General features: G+C 43.3%; 1 protein-coding gene across 11 annotated transcripts in view; it reads right to left on the reverse strand.

Annotated features, from left to right (window-relative positions):
* The window catches only part of shank2b (SH3 and multiple ankyrin repeat domains 2b), a 1,108,014-nt gene that overhangs the window by 712,198 nt on the left and 368,352 nt on the right, over positions 1–27,464 (reverse strand). For all 11 annotated transcript variants that reach the window (XM_068046566.1, XM_068046567.1, XM_068046565.1 and 8 more), the window contains one exon: positions 15,322–15,388. In XM_068046566.1, coding sequence (XP_067902667.1) covers positions 15,322–15,388 — 67 coding nt within the window. The remainder of the gene's footprint in view (positions 1–15,321; positions 15,389–27,464) is intronic.

Below are 27,464 nucleotides of genomic sequence, written 5' to 3' on the forward strand. Positions count from 1 at the left end.
TTGCTTCTCTCCACAGATGCTGCCAGACCTGCTGAGTATTTCCAGCATTTCTTGTTTTTATTATCTTTGAAAGAGCAGTTGTGCTCAGTTCCACAACACTGCCGTTTTGTTCACAACTCTCTAAGTTCCCCATCCTCAAGTACTTGTCCAACTTCCTTTCAAAATTATTTATCGATTCAGTTTCCACCACCTTTTCAGGGAGAACACTTCAGATCCCCATAACTGAGCAAAAAAATTTCTCTTCATCGCTCCTCTAAATCATTTGCCAATGATTTTGAATCTATGACCTTTAGTTATTAACCCACCACCAGAAGGAATGATCTCTCTCTACCTATTCTGTCAAAACCGCTCATCATCTTGAAAACTGCTCTTAACCTTCACTGTTCCAAGGGGAACAGTCCTAACTTTTTCAGCCTCTCCTCATAACTGAAGTCCCTTATCCCTGGTAACATCCTGGTAAACCTCTTCTGTGCCCTTTCGAAGACCTTTACATTTTTCCTGGCGTGTGGTGCCCAGAATTGTCCACAATATTCCAGCTGAGGTCTAACCAATGTTTTATAAAGCTTCAACATGATCTCTTTGTTTTTGTATTCTGTTCCTCTATTTAAAACCCAAGCATGCTTTTTTAACCACCTTATCAACTTGCCCTGTCACCTTTAAGGATGTGTGTTGGACAACCATACTTTTCAAAATCACGCCATTCTGTCTTTCCGTATTAGTCCTCCCAAAGTGTATCACTTCATATTTCAATTATATAAACTACAATTCATTACTGGACATAGACCTGAACTAAATTTATTATAATACAGAATATAATTTGTTACTGGATCTAGACAGGAGGTAATTTTGCAATACAATATGAAATATAATTTGTGACTTGCTCAAAGCAGTTAGGTAATTATGTAACACAATAGTGCAAGATTCATTACTAAGGTCAGAGAGATGCTGAGGGCTTCAACACTTTGCTCTGATCTGTTGCTTCGAGGAATGCTTAGCAATTTCTGCCAATCTTACTTTTCTGAATGCTTTCTGCTTCCCGGGATATGGTGCGGTGAGTTCTATTGTACTTTGCTCAAATAGCCGTCATTCATTGTGTTTCTTGACAATGATTATAATGTGATCAAAGGGTCACGAGAGCTGAGCTCCATCTTTTTCTCAAACAACCCTAGAATTTTGGGATTAACATTTGTGGCAACCCATTTAAAATAGTGTAATTAGTACCAGCATTAAAATAGCGCAGATCAGAAGATCTTAAGTCTCAGTATCTCCACATGAACACTTCCATCAGGGGTAACCAGTTAGTAATTAGGAGTGAAGGCTCTTGGCAGGTTTCCCCTCACTAATCCAAGGTCAATAGTTTGAGTCTTGCCACTGCTCTGACTGAGATCAGCCAACTCAACTCAGGTCAGGGGTCAAATGTAGGATCTTCCTCCTCTGTATGGTTCAACTCCCTGTTGGGAGTTTTCTATAGACCTCCGAATAGTTCCAGAGATGTAGAGGAAAGGATAGCGAAGATGATTCTCGACAGGAGCGACAGTAACAGGGTAGTTGTTATGGGGGACTTTAACTTTCCAAATATTGACTGGAAATACTATAGTTCGAGTACTTTAGATGGGTCAGTTTTTGTCCAGTGTGTGCAGGAGGGTTTTCTGACACAGTATGTAGACAGGCCAACCAGGGGCGATGCCACATTGGATTTGGTACTGGGTAATGAACCCGGCCAGGTGTTAGATTTAGATGTAGGTGAGCACTTTGGTGATAGTGATCACAATTCGGTTAGGTTTACCTTAGCGATGGGCAGGGACAGGTATATACTGCAGGGCAAGAATTATAGCTGGGGGAAAGGAAATTATGATGCGATTAGGCAAGATTTAGGATGCGTAGGATGGGGAAGGAAACTGCAGGGGATGGGCACAATCGAAATGTGGAGCTTATTCAAGGAGCAGCTACTGCATGTCCTTGATAAGTATGTACCTGTCAGGCGGGGAGGAAGTTGTCGAGCGAGGGAGCCGTGGTTTACTAAAGAAGTTGAAGCGCTTGTCAAGAGGAAGAAGGCGGCTTATGTTAGGATGAGACGTGAAGGCTCAGTTAGGGCGCTTGAGAGTTACAAGCTAGCCAGGAAGGATCTAAAGGGAGAGCTAAGAAGAGCAAGGAGAGGACACGAGAAGTCACTGGCGGATAGGATCAAGGAAAACCCTAAGGCTTTCTATAGGTATATCAGGAATAAAAGAATGACTAGAGTTAGATTAGGGCCAATCAAGGATAGTAGTGGGAAGTTGTGTGTGGAATCAGAGGAGATAGGGGAAGCGTTAAATGAACATTTTTCGTCAGTATTTACAGTAGAGAAAGAAAATGTTGTCGAGGAGAATACTGAGATTCAGACTACTAGGCTAGATGGGATTGGGGTTCACAAGGAGGAGGTGTTAGCAATTTTGGAAAGTGTGAAAATAGATAAGTCCCCTGGGCCAGATGGGATTTATCCTAGGATTCTCTGGGAAGCCAGGGAGGAGATTGCAGAGCCTTTGTCCTTGATCTTTATGTCGTCATTGTCGACAGGAATAGTGCTGGAAGACTGGAGGATAGCAAATGTTGTCCCCTTGTTCAAGAAGGGGAGTAGAGACAGCCCTGGTAATTATAGACCTGTGAGCCTTACTTCGGTTGTGGGTAAAATGTTGGAAAAGGTTATAAGAGATAGGATTTATAATCATCTTGAAAGGAATAAGTTCATTAGCGATAGTCAGCACGGTTTTGTGAAGGGTAGGTCATGCCTCACAAACCTTATTGAGTTTTTCGAGAAGGTGACCAAACAGGCGGATGAGGGTAAAGCAGTGGATGTGGTGTATATGGATTTCAGTAAGGCGTTTGATAAGGTTCCCCACGGTAGGCTATTGCAGAAAATACGGAAGTATGGGGTTGAAGGTGATTTAGAGCTTTGGATCAGAAATTGGCTAGCTGAAAGAAGACAGAGGGTGGTGGTTGATGGCAATTGTTCATCCTGGAATTTAGTTACTAGTGGTGTACCGCAAGGATCTGTTTTGGGGCCACTGCTGTTTGTCATTTTTATAAATGACCTGGATGAGGGTGTAGAAGGGTGGGTTAGTAAATTTGCGGATGACACGAAGGTCGGTGGAGTTGTGGATAGTGCCGAAGGATGTTGTAGGGTACAGAGGGACATAGATAGGCTGCAGAGCTGGGCTGAGAGATGGCAAATGGAGTTTAATGCGGAAAAGTGTGAGGTGATTCACTTTGGAAGGAGTAACAGGATTGCAGAGTACTGGGCTAATGGGAAGATTCTTGGTAGTGTAGATGAGCAGAGAGATCTTGGTGTCCAGGTACATAAATCCCTGAAAGTTGCTACCCAGGTTAATAGGGCTGTTAAGAAGGCATATGGTGTGTTAGCTTTTATTAGTAGGGGGATCGAGTTTTGGAGCCACGAGGTCATGCTGCAGCTGTACAAAACTCTGGTGAGGCCGCACCTGGAGTATTGCGTGCAGTTCTGGTCACCGCATTATAGGAAGGATGTGGAAACTTTGGAAAGGGTGCAGAGGAGATTTACTAGGATGTTGCCTGGTATGGAGGGAAGGTCTTACGAGGAAAGGCTGAGGGACTTGAGGTTGTTTTCGTTGGAGAGAAGGAGAAGGAGAGGTGACTTAATAGAGACATATAAGATAATCAGAGGGTTAGATAGGGTGGATAGTGAGAGTCTTTTTTCTCGGATGGCGATGGCAAACATGAGGGGACATAGCTTTAAGTTGAGGGGTGATAGATATAGGACAGATGTTAGAGGTAGTTTCTTTACTCAGAGAGTAGTAGGGGCGTGGAACGCCCTGCCTGCAACAGTAGTGGACCCGCCAACTTTAAGGGCATTTAAGTGGTCATTGGATAGACATATGGATGAAAATGGAATAGTGTAGGTCAGATGGTTTCACAGGTCGGCGCAACATCGAGGGCCATCACTGAGCCATTAACCAGCTACGTTAATAGTTGTCACTGTTTTCCTTTTCTGATTACAAAGTATGCACAAGGAGTCAAATGCAAAAGGAAATGAGAGAACTGGAGGTAAAAAAAAATCTCCTTGGTGATAATGAAAACATTTAGCAAATATTTACCTTAACTAGTAGAGTCACCACAACATTAAAAACATTTTACAATATCCATCATCACTAACCAAATTCTCAATTAACATCCTGCAGAATACAAGCATTTTATATCCTTTGTACTACTGTAATTTCATTGAATATATTTCTATTATTTCAATTGTTTAATGCTAGGGATGGGCAATAAATGCTGGCCATGCCAGTGATACCCTCATCCCATGGATGAATGAAAGAAGTGCTTTTGGAAATGTCTTTCCAGAAGAGGGCTAAGCGTAAGATATCATGAAATAACATGATAACTGAACTCTTCCACATATCAGGTTCCATCCCCTCCTTCATACACTCCAACAAACTAGTTTAATCTCCGGACTAAGGGCTTCTATCAAATGCCTCATCCCCATTCCACCAAAAGTCAAGAGAAATGCCAAAGCTTCTGTCTTGCTATAAAGCCTCAAATATTCATCCTGGCCAGAAAGACAACTGGTTGAGAACAATTAACGCAGGGATAAATCATCATTATGTCATAATGGTTACATTTACTCTAACCTACATCATACTTGGGCACAAAACATTCATTTTGATAGGAGGAACATGGAGAGAGAATTTAAAGGATGCAAGGTAAAGGCCTGCTTGAGTCTGCAAAAAAAAAAAAACCCGACCAGAGCCCAACAGAACCACATCCAACCTGAGCCCGACCTGGTCCGAGACCTTGCATTTTTTCCCACGCCCGGCTCGACCTGACTTACTTGCTGATCTGCACAAACTTAAAATAACTGTAACAAAACCTTTCTAGTCCAAAAATTAAATTAACATTGGAGCCACTTACCTGTGATAGAGCGTGTCCGACCTGGCCCGAGCCCTGGACCCGGAAGTGCGACCCAACCCGAACCTGACACGGGTCAGGTAGCAGGCCTTTAATGCAAGGGGTGCAGGAGCAGGGGGACCTGGGTGTATATGTGCATAAGTTATTGAAAGTGGCAGGACAGGTTGAGAGCACAGTCAATAAAGCATATAGTATTCTAGGCTTTATTAATAGGGGCATAGAGTACAAGAGCAAGGAGGTTATGCTGAACTTGTATAACACAGTAGTTCAGCTTCAGCTGGAGTATTGCGTCCAGTTCTGGGTGCCGCACTTTAGGAAAGACTGAAGGCATTGAAGAGAGTGCAGAAAAGATTCACGAGAATGGCTCCAAGAATGAGGAACTTCTGTTATGAAGATAGATTGGAGAAGTTGGGACTGTTTTCCTTGGAGAAGAGAAGGCTCAGAGGAGATTTGATCGAGGTATTCAAAATCATGAGGGATCTGGACAGAGTAGATAGGGAAAAAGAATGAAAAGGATCAAGAATGAGAAAGGATGAAGAATGAGAAGGCACAGATTTAAAGTGATTGGCAAAAGCAGAAACGACAGGAGGAAAAACTTTTTGCATGCAGCGTGTGGTTAAGGTCTTGAATGCGCTGCCCGAGAGCATGGTGGAGGCATTCAAGAAGGATTTTCAATGTCAGCTGAAAAGGAAGAATGTGCAGGGCTACGAAGAGCAGGCGGGGGAATGGCATTAGATGAATTGCTCATTGGGAGAGCTGATGCAGACATGATGGGCTGAATGGCCTCCTTCTGCGTTGTAACAATTCTGTGAAAACTGCACGTGGACAAGCACAGAGCTAAGTCCAGCCTTGTTTCTTTCACTTTCTCAATATAATTCATTCTGCATGGCTTTGACTACCTCATCTTCTGTTATCTAGCAAATTGCTGGGTTACAAACTCAGGTGGTTGGGTTTGATATCAAGCTTCAATTTGCACCATACCAGATTAGGCCACTCCATTGATACTGGAACATTTGTGGCAAAACAACTTGTAACCCAATAATAAGAAGAATCCATTACTAAGGAATGTGAACCACTTTGACTTTAATCTTAGTCTGGAGAAATCACCAAAAAATTGCAAATAATCCATTTTGGGCTAGTTTTCCCACTAACTGTTGATAAATGTGTGGTCAATCTACTCATAAATTCCTTACTAGATCACAGAATGAGACTGGTCCTCACAACCTTCTGGCTCAGAGGCCAACAAGTAGTAATGCTGGCAATACAAGTCAGCAGAATTAGGCTTTCATTTTGATTAATACTAGCTCCAATTATGTTAATTATATATTTTATTTGTAGAAGTGTTGATACTATGGTAATTAAATAAGGCCTGATGTTTTAAGTAACTTCATTAAAGGCAGAAACCATCACCTACTAGAGATGATCATCCAGGCTAAGAATGCTGTCAAATTTATTGCAAAAAACTATAATTACACAGTTGCAAGAGACTACAAGAAACTAGCAGCATAATTTTTTTTAAAAAGCCATTGAGTTAGAATGAAAATATGAAATGGACGGCCAGTTCGATAGTATCCTGGTTACAGCATGGCCCAAAGTTAAATTTATACCACCTCACCCCACACCTCAGCCCCAGTGTCTGCAATGACAGTGAAGTGAATAACTTGTAAAGCTGAATGCCTCACCTGTGATATATGATAACCAAACCCAATTCTATGTTTATTATATGGAACTCCTAGACTTTTATATGTGTTTTTATGATCTCATTCTACAATACCATTAGTCTACAATCATGGCTATGGGTTTATTATTTTCATTACATGGGCTTACATGATTTTGTGTGGATTTTTGAAATGGTACTTTTTCTGCCACGTCATCAGTGGCCTCGATGATAACACCTTTTCAATAATTTGATATTCCCTGTTGCACCAAAGCTTACATTTTCTGACCAGCTACACTTTAAAATGACTGAGCAGAGCTACTCAAGTTGCAGAGTCCTGAAGGATAAGGTTCTCGTTTGTTTCATGCTACATTATTGGAGGGAGTCAATTCTCTTTTACCTTTAAATAGGCAAACAACCACCTTAAAATAGTATAGACAGGAACTTGATGTGAGCACATGGACTTAAAAACAATACAGAAAGACAATTAAACCTCCTGTGGGGCACAGGCAATTATGGAGCAAATGCAGGCAGGTGAGTGCATCAGTATTAGCAGTGAAATAAATAGCTTCCTTTTCAAAAACAGAAAAAGGTGCTTTTAGACCTCAGTACAAATAACACAAGCTGTGAACTGGTGTTAGCAAAGTTCAGACTGTCAAAGTATAATGTTACTCAATTGGCAATTTGCAATTCTTCATCATATTCTTTGTTATGTTCCTTCTTAGTATTAGCTATTTCTACCTACTTAATTGATGATGATCAAGACCCATGCTGAGTCACACTGGTCAATATTCCAGATATCTTACTGCCCGCTAACTGAATAATGCACAAGGATAACAACAATAGTTTGTATATATAGTGCCATAGTAAAATGTCCCAAGGTGTTTCACAGGAGCAATAGCAAACAAAATTTGAGACTGATCCACCTAAAGAGATACAAGGGCAAGCGAAAGAGCTCGGTTTTAAGGAGTATCTTAAAGGAGAATAGAGAGGTGGCGAGACGGACAAGTTTAGATTCAGAATTCTAAGAGTTCAGGGCCTAGAAAGCTGAAGATACAGCTGTCAATGGTGGTGCAATTAAAATTGATGCTGCACAAGAGTCCAGAACTGGAAGAGTGCAGTGACCTTGGAAGGTTGTAGGGCTGGAGGAGGTTGCAGAGATATAGAGAGGTGAGGCCATTGAGGGATTTGAAAATAAGGACGAGAATATTAAAATCGAGGCATTGCCGGACTGGGAGCCAAGGTAGGTCAGTGAGCTCAGGGGATGATGGGTGAAGAGGTCTTGGTGAGAGTTCGGACATGGACAGCAGAGTTTTGGAAGAGCTCAATAACAATGTGTTGCAAGTTTGCAGAATATGATTTGATGCCCGGTAGGCTGTAAAATGTTGACTTATGCAAAGGCTGTACACATTCATTGAAAAGGTTTCTCCATTGTTCTTTCTTAGAATTGCAAACAAGTTTAAGTATTAATAAATTAGAGATTTGAAAACTACCTACTTATAGACACTAAAATAAAAGCAAAATACTGCGGATGCTGGAAATCTGAAATAAAAACAAGAAATTCTGGAACCACTCAGCAGGTCTGGCAGCATCTGTGAAAAGAGAAACAGAGTTAACGTTTCGGGTCAGTGACCCTTCTTCGGAATATTTCTAATATTTGCCAGTTCTGAAGAAGGGTCACTGACCCGAAACGTTAACTCTGCTTCTCTTTTCACAGATGCTGCCAGACCTGCTGAGTGGTTCCAGCATTTCTTGTTTTTATTACTTAGAGACACTTATGGACGAAAATACTGTTGTGATATTTTATGCTTTCATCTGTCCAGAGATCCAAAAATGAAGTGGTTAGCATACTAGAAAGCAGCATGTCTGGTGTGAGTTCAGCTTTGTTCCAACTCATTATAGTCACATCCAATTCCTTTCTATCGCAAAGCATGCTGTATTTATTTGCAGAATATATGCCTCTACACTCTTACTTTAAATGCAAACATTCTACAGAGATGACTGAACAAAGTTTCAAATTGAGTCGACTCAATCTCTGCTTTCTTATGTGCTCATGGAAATTACACCAACAAAATGTTCACCTGATTGGAACAGTAAGTTTCAGTTGCACTTGTGTGGATAGTAAAAATTTTACCTTTTGCCATTTTCGCCTGTTAAAGGTGACTTTGTGATCCCAAAAGCGTTTGTTTCTTTTAACTCAAAAGTATGTCTAGATGAAAGCATCAATATGCTTTATTATCCTGATTCTCTGGCTTCAGTATGGCCAGGGGAAATCTCTTTGCCTTTCATGTCTGGCGTTTTCAAAAGTGCTGCTATTCTGCGGTTCCAGTGCATCAAACACTTTTCACAGAACACAGCATTTTAATTTTCAAAACAAGGTAGAAGTAATGACTTGCTTTCTGAAGAAATCATCAGCAGTATCACCAGGGTTTCATTTTAGTGCTACGGTACTGGGAAAGCTGTTAAAATCAGTCTTGCAACCGAGATCATCGCGACACGACCAAAACACGAGGTCCAGCTTCAACAGAATTCGACTGGAAATCAAGCAAACAACACATTGCAGCTTATTTCCCACAGCTACCGGGAGGACAACAAGAGGGCAACAAACCTGGTTCACAGGAAGAGGAAGCGCAACCCATGACAGATAAATCCCTTTGAAAATTTATCCCATCAAATGCACGACATCACATCAAAGCCAGGAGAAAAGGCCCAGGTTAGCCTAGCAACAATTGAAAAGGCTTTCGTCTTTCCATATATTTAACATTTTCATCAGCATAATTAGTGATGCCTCTAAAGCCCCGAAATACTACTGCTGCTACCTCCATGTTACAGAAGGTACACTCGCTGTTTCACAGCAGATGTTTTATAATCCTCCAGTGTCCCTCATCTACTCGCAGACAGCTGCAGACTGGTTGGAAAACAAATGTGGATTAACTTTATCTTCTTCAATGCATTTAATCCTCTGCTTACCCAGGCTGGATTTGCTGTTAAAATCAACACAATAACCAAAATACCATATACAAAGTCCGAGATGCACGTGCCAATCAATGTTCCTTCTAACTTCTGTTAGCTGTGTATGGCCGAATTGTTGCATAGTATGGTCCCTTTAAGAATGGCGTGGTTGTGCATCTTACAGGCAACGCTGTTTGTGCGCGATTGACTTGTTGCCTGCAAGGCACATTCCCGATTGCTGCGTGGCCGTGCACCCGCGCAGCTTAGAGGGAACATTGATGCCAATTCAGATTTCAAAGCATCAATGTAAACATAATGTGGAAATCAAAACGTTACTGTACCCCGCTTCCCACCTACTACCCCCGATTCCTCACCAAGATTATCCAGTGAATCGCCAAGCCATACAGACCAGGAAGATCCCATGTTCGAATGCCAATCTGTACAGAGTCAGCTGATCTCAGCCAAGATGAATGTCAGGGGTTAAAAAAAGGCCAGATTTCAGGTCCCTATTTACTGACTCTCAGTGATAATGCCTTTGCTTGCGCATTGGTATGAGGACTGGTTTGGACCAGGCTCTGGTTTCCCCTAAGCTCATGAAGCTTCCTCCAGACTTTCTGCAAAGACTCAGATGGAAACAATGCACCATTGTGAGGACCAGGTGTCATGAACCTATACCCTAGAGAGGAGGCAAAGTCTTCTGGCGAGGAAAGGAGGAACAAAAAGAAACAAATTAGAAAGCATTTGTGTATGACATGAATTTTGTTGGACTAAATGGATTACTTTGAGGTCAGCGGAGTAACTGGAACAGGATTCCAGTCTTGGATACTCATTTCAATTGTCTTTTCATTTCCCATCTGATGAATGGATTTATATTTTCATCATGAAAACTGTTGGATATCTGCTATTCAGTACTTTAACCAGCAAAATGCTAATTGTTATTGGATAAAACCTCGTGTTGTTCTTGCACTTCCATAAAAGAGGAGAATTGACTATCGTTTCAAGAAGCTCCTCCCAGCAGTGTGCACAAAGCTGGTCATTCAATTGCAGAATTAGCAAATGTCCAGCTGGGTGCCATCATGGGTAAAAAGTACCATATATGCCTTCAGTTATAACTTATGGTAAATTGGAAGACCTACTCTAGGTCTGCTTTCAGTAAGCCTACCCACCAGACATTAAGAATACACTAGTAATTGAAATAAAAAAATAAAGGTATCCGTCAGCATATCAATTCCAGTTGCATAGCTAAAATGTTGAGTAAGAAATGCATTGGTATTGATAAAATTGTACTGGTAATTTATTGCAGCTAGTTGCCTGTCCACACATCATGAGTCCACAGACCTTTGAAAGGAATAAGAAAAACTTGCATTTATATAGCAGCTTTCAAGGCCATTGGACATCCCAAAGCACTTTACAGTCAATGATATACCTCTGAAGTGTAGTGTTACGACCAGGTGAGAAGGGAACTAAGGGGTTCCGTCTCAGCCTTTGCCTAGTTTAACCATAACAGGGTTTAATCTTGGAAACATTGTGTTTTTTAGCTCCCCCTTAGTGAATCCTTGTTCACTGCTCCAATTATAAGGCAAAGAAATCAAACAGGTTTCCTTCGATTTAAACAAAAAAGGTGGAAGTTTATTAATCTTGAACTCTAATCCGGTTAACGACTACGAATATGCGATGTGACCACGCTAGCATGCAAATGCAAAAAACACACACGCAGATGGAGACAGAAAAAGTAAATAATAAAGGGGAAAAGTTTGAGGCATTATCTGTTAGTTACTTACTGTCCTTTGAGTTCAATGTGGAGTCTTTGGTTGCCGTTAAGTCCTGCTATTCGTTGGGGCCCAGTTCGCGCTTCAACTTGTTTCGATGTCGGAGTCTTTTCTCTTGAGTTGTACGTGTCTTCCACGGGTCCGGTGGCTTGGGAGAAGGCGGGAGAGACAGCCAGGAGAGAGGCTTGTTTGTTCCAGCTTCAGTGGGGCGGCACAGTGGCGCAGTGGTTAGCACTGCAGCCTCACAGCTCCAGCGACCCGGGTTCAATTCTGGGTACTGCCTGTGTGGAGTTTGCAAGTTCTCCCTGTGTCTGCGTGGGTTTCCTCCGGGTGCTCCGGTTTCCTCCCACATGCCAAAGACTTGCAGGTTGATAGGTAAATTGGCCATTATAAATTGCCCCTAGTATAGGTAGGTGGTAGGGAAATATAGGGACAGGTTGGGGATGTGGTAGGAATATGGGATTAGTGTAGGATTAGTATAAATGGGTGGTTGATGGTCGGCACAGACTCGGTGGGCCGAAGGGCCTGTTTCAGTGCTGTATCTCTAAACTAAACTAAACTACCTTCTGAATCTTTCTGTGTGGTACAATTCAAAAATCCCTAGGTTGCCCAGCAGGTTAGTTATGTAATTAGCTCCTTATTTGGAACAGTCTCTTCTGCGAGGTTTGTGGATTGTATTATCTTAGCAGGCCCTGGAATGTGCTTCCTTACACCTTCAATGTCTGGTGATCAAAATCCATTTGGGTTAATTGGCTCAAGAAATAGTCCTTTGTCTCTACAAGCAGCGTCTCTTAGTATGCAAATGTCCTTCCAGCCCAGTGTCTGGTGATCTTCAAACAAGTCATTTCTTCACTCCAGCAACAGTTTAAATTCAATGTTAATATGACAAAATTAATATGCCTCATTCTTGGCAGGTGGTGCGTCTGCATGATAGTCATCACTGTTGTAACGTAGGAAATGTTATTGACCTGAAACATTAACTCATCCACAGATGCTCCCTGCCCTAGTGAATATTCCCAGCACTTTCTATTTTTATTTCAGATTTCCAGCAGTATTTTGCTTTTGTTAGAGTTTACTGAAGTTCAACTTAAATTGATAAACCTACCTGGATATTTGATTGGATCATTAAACATTTGAACCTGATAATATAATTTTAAAGACAAGAAATAATACAACATTCAAATCATGCTTAAACATATTTACAACCAAGTACACAATGAGAACTCACAAAGTGATAGCTCTTTTTCAATGGGTTCACTTCCAACAACCAGTACCAGAAGGTGCCTCTGTGATAACCTTTACTGTGCAGGGTTCACCATAAACACTCCCACTGTCCTCACAGACTTGGATGGTGTCTGAAGATTATTTTTACATATTTCAAACATATTTAATAATTTTCATAAGATAATAGGGGTGAAGTTCGACTTGGATTCATGTTAAATGAGCAGCATTGCATGGGCTTCCCATTATATGCTCTGCTTGATGGCAATTTCTGTTGAAGTCAAATGGAGTTGAATATTGAGCGGGAATGTAATGGGCTGTCAATGCAATCCCACCTGCTTTGCATTGCTGCTCAAGGTGCAGTCCGACCCCAATGAGTCTAAGCAAGATGGCAATCTTCCACAACCACTTGATGCTGTATACTGGTCACATGCACTGCCAAGATTCCTCAGCAGTCACAAACTAGAAAGAATGCACCACCTTAATGAACAATGCATCAAATTCCACAGATCACCTTCATAATTAAGAGGCTCATGGAAAGATTTACAAACCAATTGAGAAACAGAGCAGACTCATGTCATTGGATTGAGATCCTGCCCAAAATTGGGTGAGGTAGTGACAGAGAATGAGGCCCACATCACTGCCATGCTATCCAATGAGGCAGCCCAATACATCTTTTGAGAAAGAACTTGGACTGAGAATGTGACATTAGTGCAAATGTTGAACTTCCTAGAATGCAGTTGTTAACTGGCATAACAAAAACAAGATGAACCTCCACCAAGCTACATTGTTTTCTACCTCAGGGAAAAGGAGATTCATCTACTGACTCCCTGTCCATGGCTTTATAATTCAAAAGGTTTGCCACAGAGTTATACTGAAATGGCATCATAAATTCTCTAATGTACACAATAGCCTAATCAACATAATCAACCAACCAAAGCATTGGGAGTCAGTAATTAGTGCCTGTTGTGTGATTGCTTCTCATTACACCGCCTATTCAACTGTAGGGTTCAGCGATTCTTACCAATAGTTTATCCAATATCATCAATCTCCTTTTTACACAAAAAAGGTTCACACAAGATAAAAGCAGAAAAATACAGAATAAAATAAAATATACAACTAATCACAGTTACTTTCAAAAGTTTGATTTCTGAAACAGAATCAAAAGAGGAAACGAAAGGGACTTGTCATGGCTTGTACTCAAACCTGAATTTGTCTGATGTAACTGAATAATTACTATGCTCTCAATGGCCTGGAGAATGTTTTCCACCCAGATATCTGCTCCATCTGGGCAGTATCGACTGAAGTAGCGCAAACGATCGCGGAGTTTAAAACGCAAGTGAATTACACCCATAACAACTTGTGCTTGAGTTTCCATGCTCTTTTGAGCCTGTTCAAAAATCAATTCGCTGGAAGAGGTTTCCACCCACAAAACTCTCCATGATCCCAGGTCAGCATGGTGAGTTCCCATGCTTGTGAGGGTTGCTCATCACACAGTGCCCCAAATTTCAGGAGCACAGGCACATTAGATCACATTAATCCATTGCATGACCTGCAGCTCCAGTGACCAGCACTCAACTGAAACCTCATTCAGGTCTGCTTCTCGTAATAAGGCTACAATTACTTTAAATTCAGTTTAAATAGGTTCAAATGAAATCAATTGATCTGCTGTTGGTACCTAAGACCCATGACCTATTTGTTCAGCTGCATCAATTACTTAAACACATTTTCAGTCTAAATTAGTTTAATTCAGACATGTCCAATTAATAATTGATTACTTTTGATTAATTGCAGGCAATTTTACATTCAGGCTTATGCTAATGAACTTGCATGGAAACTTGGGTGTTACTTCACCTCAGCAAAGTCACCACAAGGTCTAGTGCATTCCAGGCACATTTTCCAGATTGCACACCAGCAGAAGCTCCAGGGAGGCAATAAAAATCCTTTTCTACTCTTGTTCCTGAATTATGCCTCCTAAAATTCTGACCTGCAGCACTTTCCAGCAGGTGACCAATAGACATAATAATCGACTGAATTTTATCAGCACGACGCAGTCCGGGGCGGAAGCTCCACCGCCGAGCCCCCGCAATATTACGCGCGGGGGCTCACTTTACTGGAGGGGGTGGAGTGGAAGCCCCCGATGACATTGAGGGGGGGCTCCCGTGTTTCTGGCAACGGCGTCCGGTGCCACTGCACAAACACCGGCGTCATTTTAAAGGGCTTCCAGCCCTTCGAGGATATTTAAATAACTAAAGGGACCAGTTCTTTAATAATTTAAATAAAGGTCTGTCCACACATACAATCTCCTTTCCCACTCCCCCCCATCCCCCCCAATGCATAGACAGGCATTTTTTTGGCCTAGCCCCCCCACAAAAAAATTAGTTAGCAGTAACGACATTTTCCCCCCGAACTTTATTCCCTTTGACCATAAACCCCTTCCCACCATCCCCACACCCAATGAGAAAGGTTTTCCACCCCCACCCTGATAATTTTACTCCTCTCCCCTCCTCACCAGTGTCTTGCCTCAGGGGCGGCAGGGGCTGCACCGAGGTCCCCCCGCCACCGGTAATATGCGGCGGGCCCTTCTCGATGTTGGGGGTCGAGGCGGGCCTCTCCCCGCAGAATTTTACGGGCTTCCCCCGCCATGACCCACGACGTTGAGGAGCTGTTAAAATTCAGCCCAACGTTTAACCTTTTCTGTGATTAAAGAAATTGGTCACTCTAAAGAGCAAACAAAAGACACAAATTTAATCGTGACTACATCATGTTGGGCCTGCTGCCTTACTTTCATGCTTGACTCACCAATATCTGTTTCTTTGTGGTTCTTGATAAATTCAGCTAATTCAAAGTTGCCTGCTATTATAGCGACCTGGAAAAGAGATTGCACAATCATCGACAAGAAGCATTAAGATTGTTGAGCGCTTAATTTCCTTTACATCCACAGCACAGTAGCCATTCGCAAGGAAGCTTTTAAAAATGTATTTGTTAGTGTCCCAAATCACCATAAAGGGGAAGATAATAATTTATTTAAATCATAAATTGGAATATACCATTTTATTACATAAAGTGTGCAATATAATCACAATTGACTGCAGAATTTCAATTTAATTCACATTTTTGCCAGTAATAAAACCTTTTCCATAACAAAAAATGAGGAATTATTAATATTGACAGGACACTTTTATTAAACATCGTTGCAAGCCAGTAAATGAATGTTGCTTCAATGTGAAGGACTGCCCTATTACAGCATGTAATAAATATTGTTTAGCAACTCTCCTACCTAGTCGGAGAAAGCACAACCTTCATCATTCACTGACTGACATTAATTTATTTTGCACATTTGGGATAAGCTGGAACAGATGCTGAGCACGAATCACTCTGTGATGGGTTTGCCATGTTCATCAGCAAAGCAGCTGATGAATGGTGGATCTGCAATAGGTAGCAACAGGTTGTGGTGGGTCGGCAACAAGTGGTAAAAGCTTTAACTGCATTAATTTCCATGCTAAGCCTTGGCTCAGTGGCAGCAATCTTGCCTTACAGTCAGGAAAATTGTGGATTCAACCTCCACTCCAGAGACTTGAGCACAAAAACCTAGGCTGACACTTCAGTGCAGTACTTTCACATGGGACATTAAACTGAGATCCTTTCTGCCACCTCTCAGGAGGATGTAGAAGATTCCATGGCAACAGTCAGAGCCGGGGATTTCTCCCCAATACCCTGGTCAATATTTATCCCTCAACCAATATCACAAAAACAAATTATCTGGTCATTGTCACATTGCTGTCTGTGGGAGCTTGCTGTACACAAATTGGCTACTGTATTTCCTATGGTACAATAGTGACTGTATTTCAGTGGCTGTAAAGTGCTTTGGGTGGTCATGAAATGTGCTCTATAAATGCAAGCCTTTTCTGAGGTGCGCAGAATAATTATTCAGTAACACTCGTCAGTAATCTTTCCACATCATCTTTGAAATGTCATGTTGCCTTCATTTAAAATGCAAAATAAACACCAGTTACACACTTGAAGGAAATTACTAGAAAAAGCCATGAGAGAACTGGTAATCCCAAAGAAAGACAATGGCGGGAGTGGGAGTGGGAGTGGGGGTTGAGTTGAATTTCTGGGCCGGTGGTGGATGAAGTGGAGGGAGGTGAATTTCCACAGCGGGAAAGTGGGTGATTTTTGAGCAGAGGGTGTGTGAATGTCCACAGTGGGGTGGTGTAGGCAAATTACCGCACAGGAAGTAAATTTGATTGAATATGATTGAATTTTACATTCAGTGTGAGGGAGAGAAGAGTGTGTCTAAGACTAGTATTTTAAACTTAAATAAGGGCAATTATGAGGGCATGAAAGCAGAGCTAGCTAAAGTGAACTGGCAAATTAGTTTAAGCGATAGGTCAATAGAGATGCAGTGGCAGACATTTAAGGGGATATTTCAGAATACACAGACTAGATACATTCCAACAAGAAAGAAAAATCCCAAGGGGAGGTCCCACCATCTGTGGTTAACTAAACAGTTAAAGATAGTATTAAAATCAAAGAAAAAGCATATAATTGCGCAAAGATGGGTGGCAGGTCAGAAGATTGGACAGAATATAAAGAACAGCAAAGAATGGTTAAAAGATTAATAAGCAGGGAAACATTAGGGTACAAGAGAAAGCTAGCTAGAAATATAAAAACAGATAGTAAGAGTTTCTAAATATATTTTTTAAAAAGTTAACAAAGTGGTCCTATAGAAGGTGAGTCTGGGGAATTAATAATGGAAAATAAGGAGATGACAGATGAATTGAAAAGGTATTTTGCATCGGTCTTCACCATGGAGGATACAAGTAACATCCTAGAAATAGCTGTAAATCAGGAAATGGAAGGGAGGGAGAAACTCAAGAAAATTACAATCACCAGAGAAGTGGTACTGAGCAAATTGTTGGAGCTGCGGGCTGACAAGTCCCCGGGTCCTGATGGACTTCATCCTAGGATCTTAAAAGAAGTGGCAAGTGAGATAGTTGATGCATTGGTTTTAATTTTCCAAAATTCCCTAGATTCAGGGAAGGTTCCATTAGATTGGAAAACAGCGAATGTAACTCCTTTATTCAAAAAGGGAGGGAGACAGAAAGCAGGAATCTACAGGCCTGTTGACTTAACATATGTCGTACGGGAAATGTTAGAAGCTATTATTAAAGATGCTACACAGGGCACTTACAAAAATTCAAGGTAATCAGGCAGAGTCATCAAGGTTTTGTGAAAGGGAAATCATGCTTAACCAACTTATTGGAGTTCTTTGAAGAGGTAACATGTGCTGTGGATAAAGAGTAACCGGTGGATGTACTGTACTTAGATTTTCAGAAGGCATTTGATAAGGTGCCACATCAAAGGTTATTGTGGAAAATAAAAGCTTATAGTGTAGGGAGTAACATATTGGCATGGATATAAGATTAGCTAGCTAACAGGGAACAGAGGGTTGGCATAAATGGGTCATTTTCTGGTTGGCAAGATGTAACGAGTGGTGTGCCGCAGGGATCAGTGCTGGGGCCTCAACTTTTTACAATTTATATAAATGACTTGGATGAAGGGACTGAAGGTATGGTTGCTAAATTTGCTGATGACACAAATATAGGTAGGAAAGTAAGCTGTGAAGAGGACATAAGGAGACTGTAAAGGGATATAGATAGGTTAAGTGATTGGGCAAAGATCTGGCAAATGGAGTGTAATGTGGGAAAACGTGAAATTGGCCATTTGGGCAGGAAGAATAAAAAAGCATATTATCTAAATGGTGAGAGATTGAAAAACTCTGAGATGCAGAGGGATCTGGGTGTCCGACTGCATGAATCACAAAAGGTTAGTATTTAGGTACAGCACGTAATTAGGAAAGCTAATAGAATGTTATAATTTATTGCGAGGGGAATTGAATACAAAAGTAGGAGGTTATGTTTCACTTATACAGGGCATTGGTGAGACCGCATCTGGAGTACTATGTACAGTATTGGTCTCCTTATTTAAGGAAGGATGTAAATGCATCAGAAGCAATTCAGAGAAGGATTATGAGACTAATACCTGGAATGGGCAAGTTGTCTTATGAGGAAAGCTTGGACAGGCTAGGCTTGTATCTGCTGGAGTTTAGAAGAGTAAGAGGCAACTTGATTGAAACATACAAGATCCTGAGGGGTCTTGACAGGGTGGATATGGAAAGAATGTTTCCTCTTGTGGGAGAATCTAGAACTAGGGGTCACTGTTTAAAAATAAGGGGTCGCCCATTTAGATGGGGAGAAATCTTTTCTCTCAGAGGGTTGTGAGTTTTTGGAATTCTCTTCATCAAAAGTCGGCAGAAGCAGAGTCTTTGAATATTTTTAAGACAGAGGTAGATAGGTTCTTGATAAGCAAGAGGGTGAAATGTTATTGGGGGTAGGTGGGAATGTGGAGTTGAGGTTACAATCAGATCAGCCATGATCTTGTTGAATGACGGAGCAGGCTTAAGGGGCCGAGTGGCCTACTCCTGCTCCTAATTCATATGTCCGCATTTACGCTTGTAAGTTCTGCACACGGTTGTAAATTTCAGCACAGAGGGTGAATTTCCGCAGTGACGTAAATTTCCAGGGTAAGTGAATTTCCACAGAGGAGGGGTGAATTTCAGTAGAGGCAAGAGAATTTCTGCAAGGGGTTGAATTTCAGCAGATGGGGTGAATTTCCTCCGGGGGCGGGGGGAGGAGGGGTGGTGGGGGTGTGTGGTGTATTTCTGAGGAGGCTGAATTTCCACAGAGTGGGTGAATTTCAGGAGGAGGCAAGAATTTCCATGGTGGTGGGGTGGGAAGCTAGAAAGCCCCTTTTGCCATTTCATTTTTGTACTGGTATCATTGCCGATCTGACACATTTTCAAGTGTTTACATTCAAAATGATTGAATCCTTTAAATCATGTAATCTGACATTATATTAAAGCACCCACAACATCTTTACAATTTCATATCCATTGCTCTCCAGGATCAGTGCTTTCATCCTTGTTCTGTCATGCTACCCAATATAATATCTATCTAAGCAGAGGTACGATCAGAGGCGTTGACAACAGAATGTGCCATCAATGGTGCAATGTTGCTGACAGCTTGAATATTGCAATATCAGATACTGCTCCTCCAGAAATAGCTGCACCCATTCGTTGCTGAACTACACGGAGAGTTAAGGAGTCTTACCATAGTGATTACAGTGGGCCTCCAACCTCTGCAAATACTGCTGTAATATTGACAAACTTCAGGGACCGTGTCTAAATACTGCCATGCTACAAACGAACATATGAATTAGGAGCAGGTATAGGCCATTCGGCCCCTTCGTGCCTCTTCCAGCATTTAATAAGATCATGACTGATCTGTATGTGGCCTCAACTCAATTTTCCCACCTACCTCCAAAACCCTTTGACTCCCTTGTTAGTCAAGAATTTATCTACCTCTGCCTTAAAAATATTTAATGATGCTATCTCCACTGTTCTCTGGGGAAGAAAAGCCCAAAGACTCACAACCCTCAGAGAATCTCCATCTTAAATGGGCGACCCCTTATTTTTAAACTGTGTCCACTAGTTCTAGTCTCTCCCACAAGGGGAAACATCCTTTCAGGATTCACCCTGTCCCAATCCCAGAGACCATGTCAAATACTGCCACGATGTGGATCCTCGACACATTGACACATCGACAAGATACACTGCAGCAACTCGCCAAGGTTCCTTCGACAGCACATCTCAAAACCTCAACCTCTATCATCTAGATGAAATAGGGCAGCAGGTGCATGGGAGCACCAGCACCTGCAAGTTCCCCTCAAAGTCACATATCATCCTGACTTGAAACTCTATTGGCATTCCTTCATCGTCATTGGGCCAAAATCCTGACACTCCATCCCTAACAGCACTGTGAGTATACCTACAGTACATGAACTGCAGTGGTTCAAGAAGGCAGCTCACCACCACCTTCTCAAGCATAATTAGGGAGAGAAAATAAATGCTGGTCTTGTTAGTGATGCCAACATCCAATGAATGGATAAACTTTAAAAAAAATGAAAAATACTGATGGTGGGTTTATGACACGACCTCCTGCCTTCAACTGCCCTACACGCTCCTGCCATTGGTCGCATGACCTGTCCATCCTCACGGTATCCCGCCTTCCTGCACCAATTGGAAAGCAAACGGCTTCTTCAATATCTGATTGGATGGTGCTCAACTGTCAGTCAAACTGACTTTTTATCTCATCTCCAATACGTTTATGACGAACATACAGTTAAAGATTTTTTTTTTAACATCCCTAAGATTTTTCTCCTCGGTCACCTTTGGCAGTGTCCTAGAGATTAATCTTTAATTCCGAGAGTGTCAAGGCCAATCCTGAAGGGCTGCCAGCCCCACACCAGACTGCCAAGTGAGCTTGTGTACCCAATTCAGCCTCACTATGCATGGGCAGAAATCTCTGAGTTTGGAAGATGCACAGTGTATTCAAATCATACTACTTGCTTTAGGTTTGGTGAGGGTCATAGTGAATGGAAAGGACCCGTGTAAGGTAATAGGTCATGATGATAAGACAGTACTTGTCAAACATGGTAATCAAACTGCTAAGGGTCATTCCTTGTGATTAATTGTGATTAATTACAAAATCTTAGATTCTGAGCAGCTGATAGAAGTAAACGAGGTACCTTGTACAATGCTCATGTGTTTTATGATGAAGGTCCTAAGGAACAGAATACAGTAGACCATGGGCTGGACAGTGGTAATTTGAGTAATCATGACACACAGGATAGAGGTATCACATCCAAAGGCCAATTGCCCAGAGTGGGTACTCGGTGACATATATTCCAGAGGGGTCGAATGAATGGAGGAATGTGACTGCTGAGGGGCGTGCAGAAAAAGCTACTGGCAAGTTGTTTGAATGTTCAGAATGATGACCCAGAAGTTAGGTCCATGGACTGGCAGAATGGGGTGAAAGAATGAAGAGTATGAAGGCGCATACAAGTACTGATAGTGGTCTGGAAGTGACTCCTTGGTCAGCAAAAAATCACATCCTGGAAAAAGAGCCTCCGATAGTGTAAGAGGAAGATCTCACAGAAGTAGTCTTGATGACATAAAAGTGCAAGCTTGAGTAGATTACACAATGAAATGAAGGCTACAGAACAGCCTTGGAACAAAACTAGGAGCAGAAGTCCTCATGACTGTGAAGTTTTAGTGACTGCCAATTAAAATGATTTTAAACTAATAAGAGAAGCAAAACAAAAGGAATTGGATAGTTGGAGAGAGTTTGGAGTATATTCTGAGTTACTAGAGAAGGAGCAATGACCTTTGTCACTTAGGTGGATTTATATTGAAAAAGTCCTTGCAGGTGACTAATGCGAGGTGAGTAGCTAGGGGTTTTGAAGAGTGACTGGGTGATACCAATGTTAAAATGGACTCTCCCACAGTTGGAAAAGTAATCTCAAAATCTTTTTACCTCCTTTGGCCACATTTTCATGGAAGCACAGGTCAATTGATATATAAGTCGCATTTCTGTAGGGTGATACATTTCAAAGAGAAGAGTTTCTGAATCCACCCAACTATTGGGGGAAACTGCTTCTATGGCCTTAATGATGCTTCTAGGGTGTGGTATTTTTTGCTGAGATCTGGTTTTCTGGGAATAGGTTGTGTTCAACTAAAAGCAATGTTTTATTGGTATCATTTCAGGCTTCTTTATGATGCATGTTGATGATTTCTTATGGAGTGGTACTGCGGAATTTGCAAAATGTGTTATTAATAAGATTAGAGTAAAATTTAAAATTGGGAGTCCGGCTTCTGGGGTTTTTAAATATACTGGTTTATATATTAAGCAGAGTAAGTCTGCAATAACTTTAAATCAACAATCCTATTTAGAGAATGTTATTCCCATCCCGATTAATCCTGCTCGAACATCACTGAAAGATGATGTTCTACCTAAAGCAGAGACTGAGCAATTGCGAAGACTGATTGGTCAGTTGAACTGGTTGTGCACTCAGACTAGACCATCTGCTAGTTTTGATGCGTTGGAGTTAAGTACGATGACGAAACACCCGAAAGATGAGAATGTTTTAAGGTCAAATACAACATAAAGAAAATGAAATCTGGAGAAATACGTACTTAAGTTCCCATCCTTAGATGACTCTAAAACATGAAACTAGTAATTTTTTAGTGATGCTTCACATGCTAATCTTGCTGATGGGTATTCAAGTGCAGCTGGTTTCATAATATTTCTGATGGGTGAAAATGGGAAATGATGTCCCTTTAGCTTGGGAAGCTAACAAAATGAAAAAAGGGTTATTAGAAATACTTTAGCTGCTGATAAACTGGCTCTTGTGAAAGGCAGTGGATATGGGATTCTATGGCCGGAATTTTAAGTCACCCCAGTGAGCCGGATGGTGGCAGCGGGGTGAGGGGGTGCGTGGGGGTGAGGGGGTGCATGGGGTTGGCGCGGGAGGCTCCGGGAGGCCTGTCCGGCCTGCTCACGCCTCCGCCCCACTTTACGTGGGCCGGGGATGGGGGAGGGGGAGAAACGGGCCACCAGCCTCAGGCCAATCAAGGCCCTTAAGTGGCCACTTAACGACCACTTAAGGGCCTTCACCCGCCTTCACGGGAATTTTACCTGTGGCAGGTGGGCATCCGGGAGACGTGAAGGGCCACCCAGTGATACTTGGCGGCCTCTCAGTGCACCGGGGTGGGGGGGGCGGAGTGCGGGCCTGACAATCGGGCACAGGGTGCCCAATTGAGGGCCGCACCCACTTCCCCAACCACCCCCAGGACCTGAGATGCACACCTTCCCCCCAAACAAACACCCTTGCTTCGCCGGGGCACGACTGATCTCCCCGGCAAGGCAACCCTTACTTGCCTTCAGTCATGGCTTCATGTCCTCAGCTGGAATGCAGTTCCAGCAGTGGCCACCACTCCTGGTGGCGCTGCTGGGACTAAGAGCTGACGGCCCGATGATTGGCCAGCAGCTCAATGAGGCGGGACATCCTCCCTCAAGCGGGAGGAAGTTCCATCTCGGAACAATTAAAGCCCGAGGTCCAGTAAAATGCGGGACGGATCCCCGGGCTGGGCAGAAGCGGGTTTGCCACCGACTTTTACGCGGTGGCCAGTTCCCGTCCACCTGGTGTAAAATCCAGCCCCATGTGTCAAATATTTTAGGTGCGATTCTATGTAAGGGGCATCCTGAAAATAGCATACCTTTGAATGTTATGTAGATAATCACTCTTGGAAGGATCATTTACACTCTATAAAAATTGTGAGTGAGGAAAGGTTACAGATTGACCTTGCTGACTTGAAGCAACTACTGGAGGGAAAGGAAATCTCTAACATTAAGTGGGTGGATGCAAGTAATCAACTATATGATTGTTTCGCAAAAAGAAATGCAGGTGCAAAGCAATTGTTAGGGGTCTTAGAGGAGGGACAATGCATGGTCTAATGCTTTGTACAAAACATGGAGGGCTTTGAGGTGGCTATGGAAGTGGGGGGCAAGCAAAATGGCAGGGGGCACCGTTCCTGATGGCTTTCCCGCCCCAGGCCAATTGAGGCCCTTAAGATGCAATTACTGGCCACATAAGGGTCTCCCCACCTCCACCTCAATTTTGGGGAAGGTGGAGGGGAAATGCTTCCAGGTAAAGCCTAGTGGCCTCCTAGCAGTGTCACGGAGGTCCCTTCTTTGGAGCAAACCAGGGCCCCCGGAGGGCCCACCTTGCACCCCCCAGGTGGACACCCACCCATTCTCATCAACCCCCATCCCCACCCCATTGCCTGAATGACCCCAGCAACACCAAACCCATTCACCTTTCTCGGGGTCCTGGACATCTGGCTTTGGGGGTCCGACAGAGGGTCAAGGCGGGGTCTCCCCTGACCTTGGACCTGCTGCTGTGCCATCCCACCCCCCACCCCAGTCATGAGAATAAAAAGCAGCCCAGAAGTTTTGTTTGATTTGATTTGTTTTGAAATTTTGATTGTGCATAATAACTCTAATTTTTATTTAACGAGGAAGAAGAGAATCTGTTAATTGTATATTAATTGTGTTTAATTGCGTGCAAGTGGTGGCATTAATTGGGGTTTCACTTGAGCAGATACAAAGATACACTTATTGAAACTGTGGTGTGGTTGAGTAATGCTTCATTCGCTAAGTAAATGGATGACTGAGTAGATTGGCTCCAGTACTGTCCTTCACCTGGCTTTCCAGATTATTAACAGCCAGGAAGTCACATGTAACAGTGTGGAGTAGGCCTTCTGAAACAATGCTTCTGCTGCCAAGACTGCTCAGGGGTTCTGTGCAAACGTGCCAGGGAGGGTCTCCCACTTTGTGCTGGTGTGCTGTCCTCCACACCCTGGCTATTATGAAGGTGCAGTCATTACCTGGGCTAAAATGATGCAACTCCCTCCCTAACAGCACTGTGGGTGTACCTACACCAGACGGACTGCAGTGGTTCAAGAAGGCGGCTCACTAGCACCTTCCCAGGAGCAATTAGGAATGGGCAACAAATGCTGGCCTTGCAGTGACGCTCACATTCCATGACATAACGTAAAAAAAACTCTTACTGTCCAGAGGCCACCTTAGAAGGTCAAAGAGGAGGAAGGAGGAGGAGGTGGTGGAGGAAGAGGAGGAGGCAGGCAGTGTGAATTCTCAGGCTCTGCTTTACTGAAACAAACTTCTCCATTCCAACATAGATCGTACCCCCCCCCCTACCCCATTCTCTACCATCACATCCATTTCAGGCTCCCCACCACAATGTCCCCTTGGCCAACTTTCAGCAATAAAAATCACCAACAGAAACCTTCCCAAAAATTCTTTATCCAACAACACATCCAATTGAACAGTCAACAATGAGCTAATCATCCTTGTCCATTCTCTTAATGCCTGCCTTGCGGAGGCTCTGGCCTAGCTTAGTGCTTCTATGCAGTGCGTCTCCAGTGTCTGCAGCATGGCTGGTGGAAGGCTGCTGACTTTCAGTGGGGAGACTGCAGATGGCCTTGCAGGCTGTCCTGGAGCTGTACCACCTTGACATGGGTGGCAGCATGTGTGGGCTGGCTGCGAGGCAACGACAAGAGCACTGGCAGAGTGGCATGATAGGAGGTCAAATGGTGCCTCCTGGAGAAAGGACAGGAGGTTCATGCTATAGGGAGCCACTACCACTCCCCCGGTGCGACACCTCAGCAGTCCTAATAATCTGCTCCAGCACATATTGCAGGGCTGCAGTGAGTGTCTGAACATCCCTGAAGCACTGAGATCCACACCCATGATGGCAGCAGTCTGAGTCTGCATGGCAGCAAGCATGGATCCCATGGCCTCCATCTGAGACGCCACCATAGCACCGTGTTGTTGGGTGCCTTCCACCTGTGCTGCAGTGGAAGCTGAGACACCAGCCACCAGAGGCTGCATCGTGGGTTGTTCTACCAGTGTCCTCATGGAGTTGGCCACTACTTCCACGATGGAAAGGATGGGCTCCAAACCCTGCACGATGCCCGCTGCCACATTGGAGCCAGACTTCTAGACAGTGACAGAAGGCTGTCTGGCAGGCCTGCCAATGCCCCAAGCATCTCAGTGTGTGTTGTAATCAGTATTCCCCTGTAGGTGGTCCCCAAACCTCACCATTGATGTCCTCATCTAAGTCCCCTGCAGCGACCTCGCCTTCGGGGGAACTGGCACACAAACTACCTTTCCCCCTGGCCTGGCTGCAGCCCAATCGTGCCCGGTGACTCACCATGTGTTGACCGTGACTCTATACTACCCTCTAAGGTCCATCACAGTGCCAGTATCTGAGCTGGTGGCTGTGCGTGTAAGAGGAAGTGATGGTGCATCTCATCACTTTCGTGGGTTAGCTCTTCCTGTTCCTCCTGCCTCTGCTGACACTGTCCAGGCAGTAGCTTTTCCGTATCTGAAAACATACAAGCAGAGGGAGAAGGTTGGGATGAGGAGAGGCGGGTGGGGAGGAAAGCAGGAGTTTCATGGTCACACCATCTTCGGCTTCCATGTGATGTCTCAAGATGAGGGTGAGGAAGCAAGGTTTGCTAGCGTCACTCGGGAGGGTTTAAACTAGTGTGGCAGGGGGGTGGGAACAAGAGCAGTAGGACAGCTAGTGAAATAAATGAGGAGGGCATAGTAAATAAGGCCAGTAGGACTAAGAGGAAGAGCAGGCAGGGAGATGTTGCTGAGCAGAGCGGGACTGGTGGTCTGAAGTGCATTTGTTTCAATGCAAGAAGTATAACAGGTAAGGCAGATGGACTTAGAGCAAGGATTAGTACTTGGAACTATGATGGTGTTGCTATTACAGAGACTTGGTTGAGGGAAGGGCAGGATTGGCAGCTAAATGTTCCAGGATTTAGAAGCTTCAGGCGGGATAGAGGGGGATGTAAAAGGGGTGGGGGAGTTGCATTACTGGTTAAGGAGAATATCACAGCTGTACTGCGGGAGGACACCTCAGAGGGGTCATGCAACGAGGCAATATGGGTGGAGCTCAGGAATAGGAAGGGTGCAGTCACGATGTTGGGGGTTTACTACAGGCCTCCCAACAGCCAGCGGGAGGTAGAGGAGCAGATATGTAGACAGATTTTGGAAAGATGTAAAGGTAACAGGGTTGTGGTGGTGGGTGATTTTAACTTCCCCTATATTGACTGGGACTCACTTAGTGCTAGGGGCTTGGATGGGGCAGAATTTGTGAGGAGCATCCAGGAGGGCTTCTTGAAACAGTATGTAGATAGTCCAACTAGGGATGGGGCCATTCTGGACCTGGTATTGAGGAATGAGTCCGGCCAGGTGGTCGAAGTTTCAGTGGGGGAGCATTTCGGGAACAGTGACCATAATTCCATAAGTTTTAAGGTACTTGTGGATAAGGATAAGAGTAGTCCTCGGGTGAAGGTGATAAATTGGGGGAAGGCTAATTATAACAATATTAGGCAGGAACTGAAGAATTTAAATTGGGGGCAGCTGTTTGAGGGTAAATCAACATCT

This window comes from Heterodontus francisci, chromosome 14, assembly GCF_036365525.1.
Source record: "Heterodontus francisci isolate sHetFra1 chromosome 14, sHetFra1.hap1, whole genome shotgun sequence".
Taxonomy (NCBI): Eukaryota; Metazoa; Chordata; class Chondrichthyes; order Heterodontiformes; family Heterodontidae; genus Heterodontus; species Heterodontus francisci.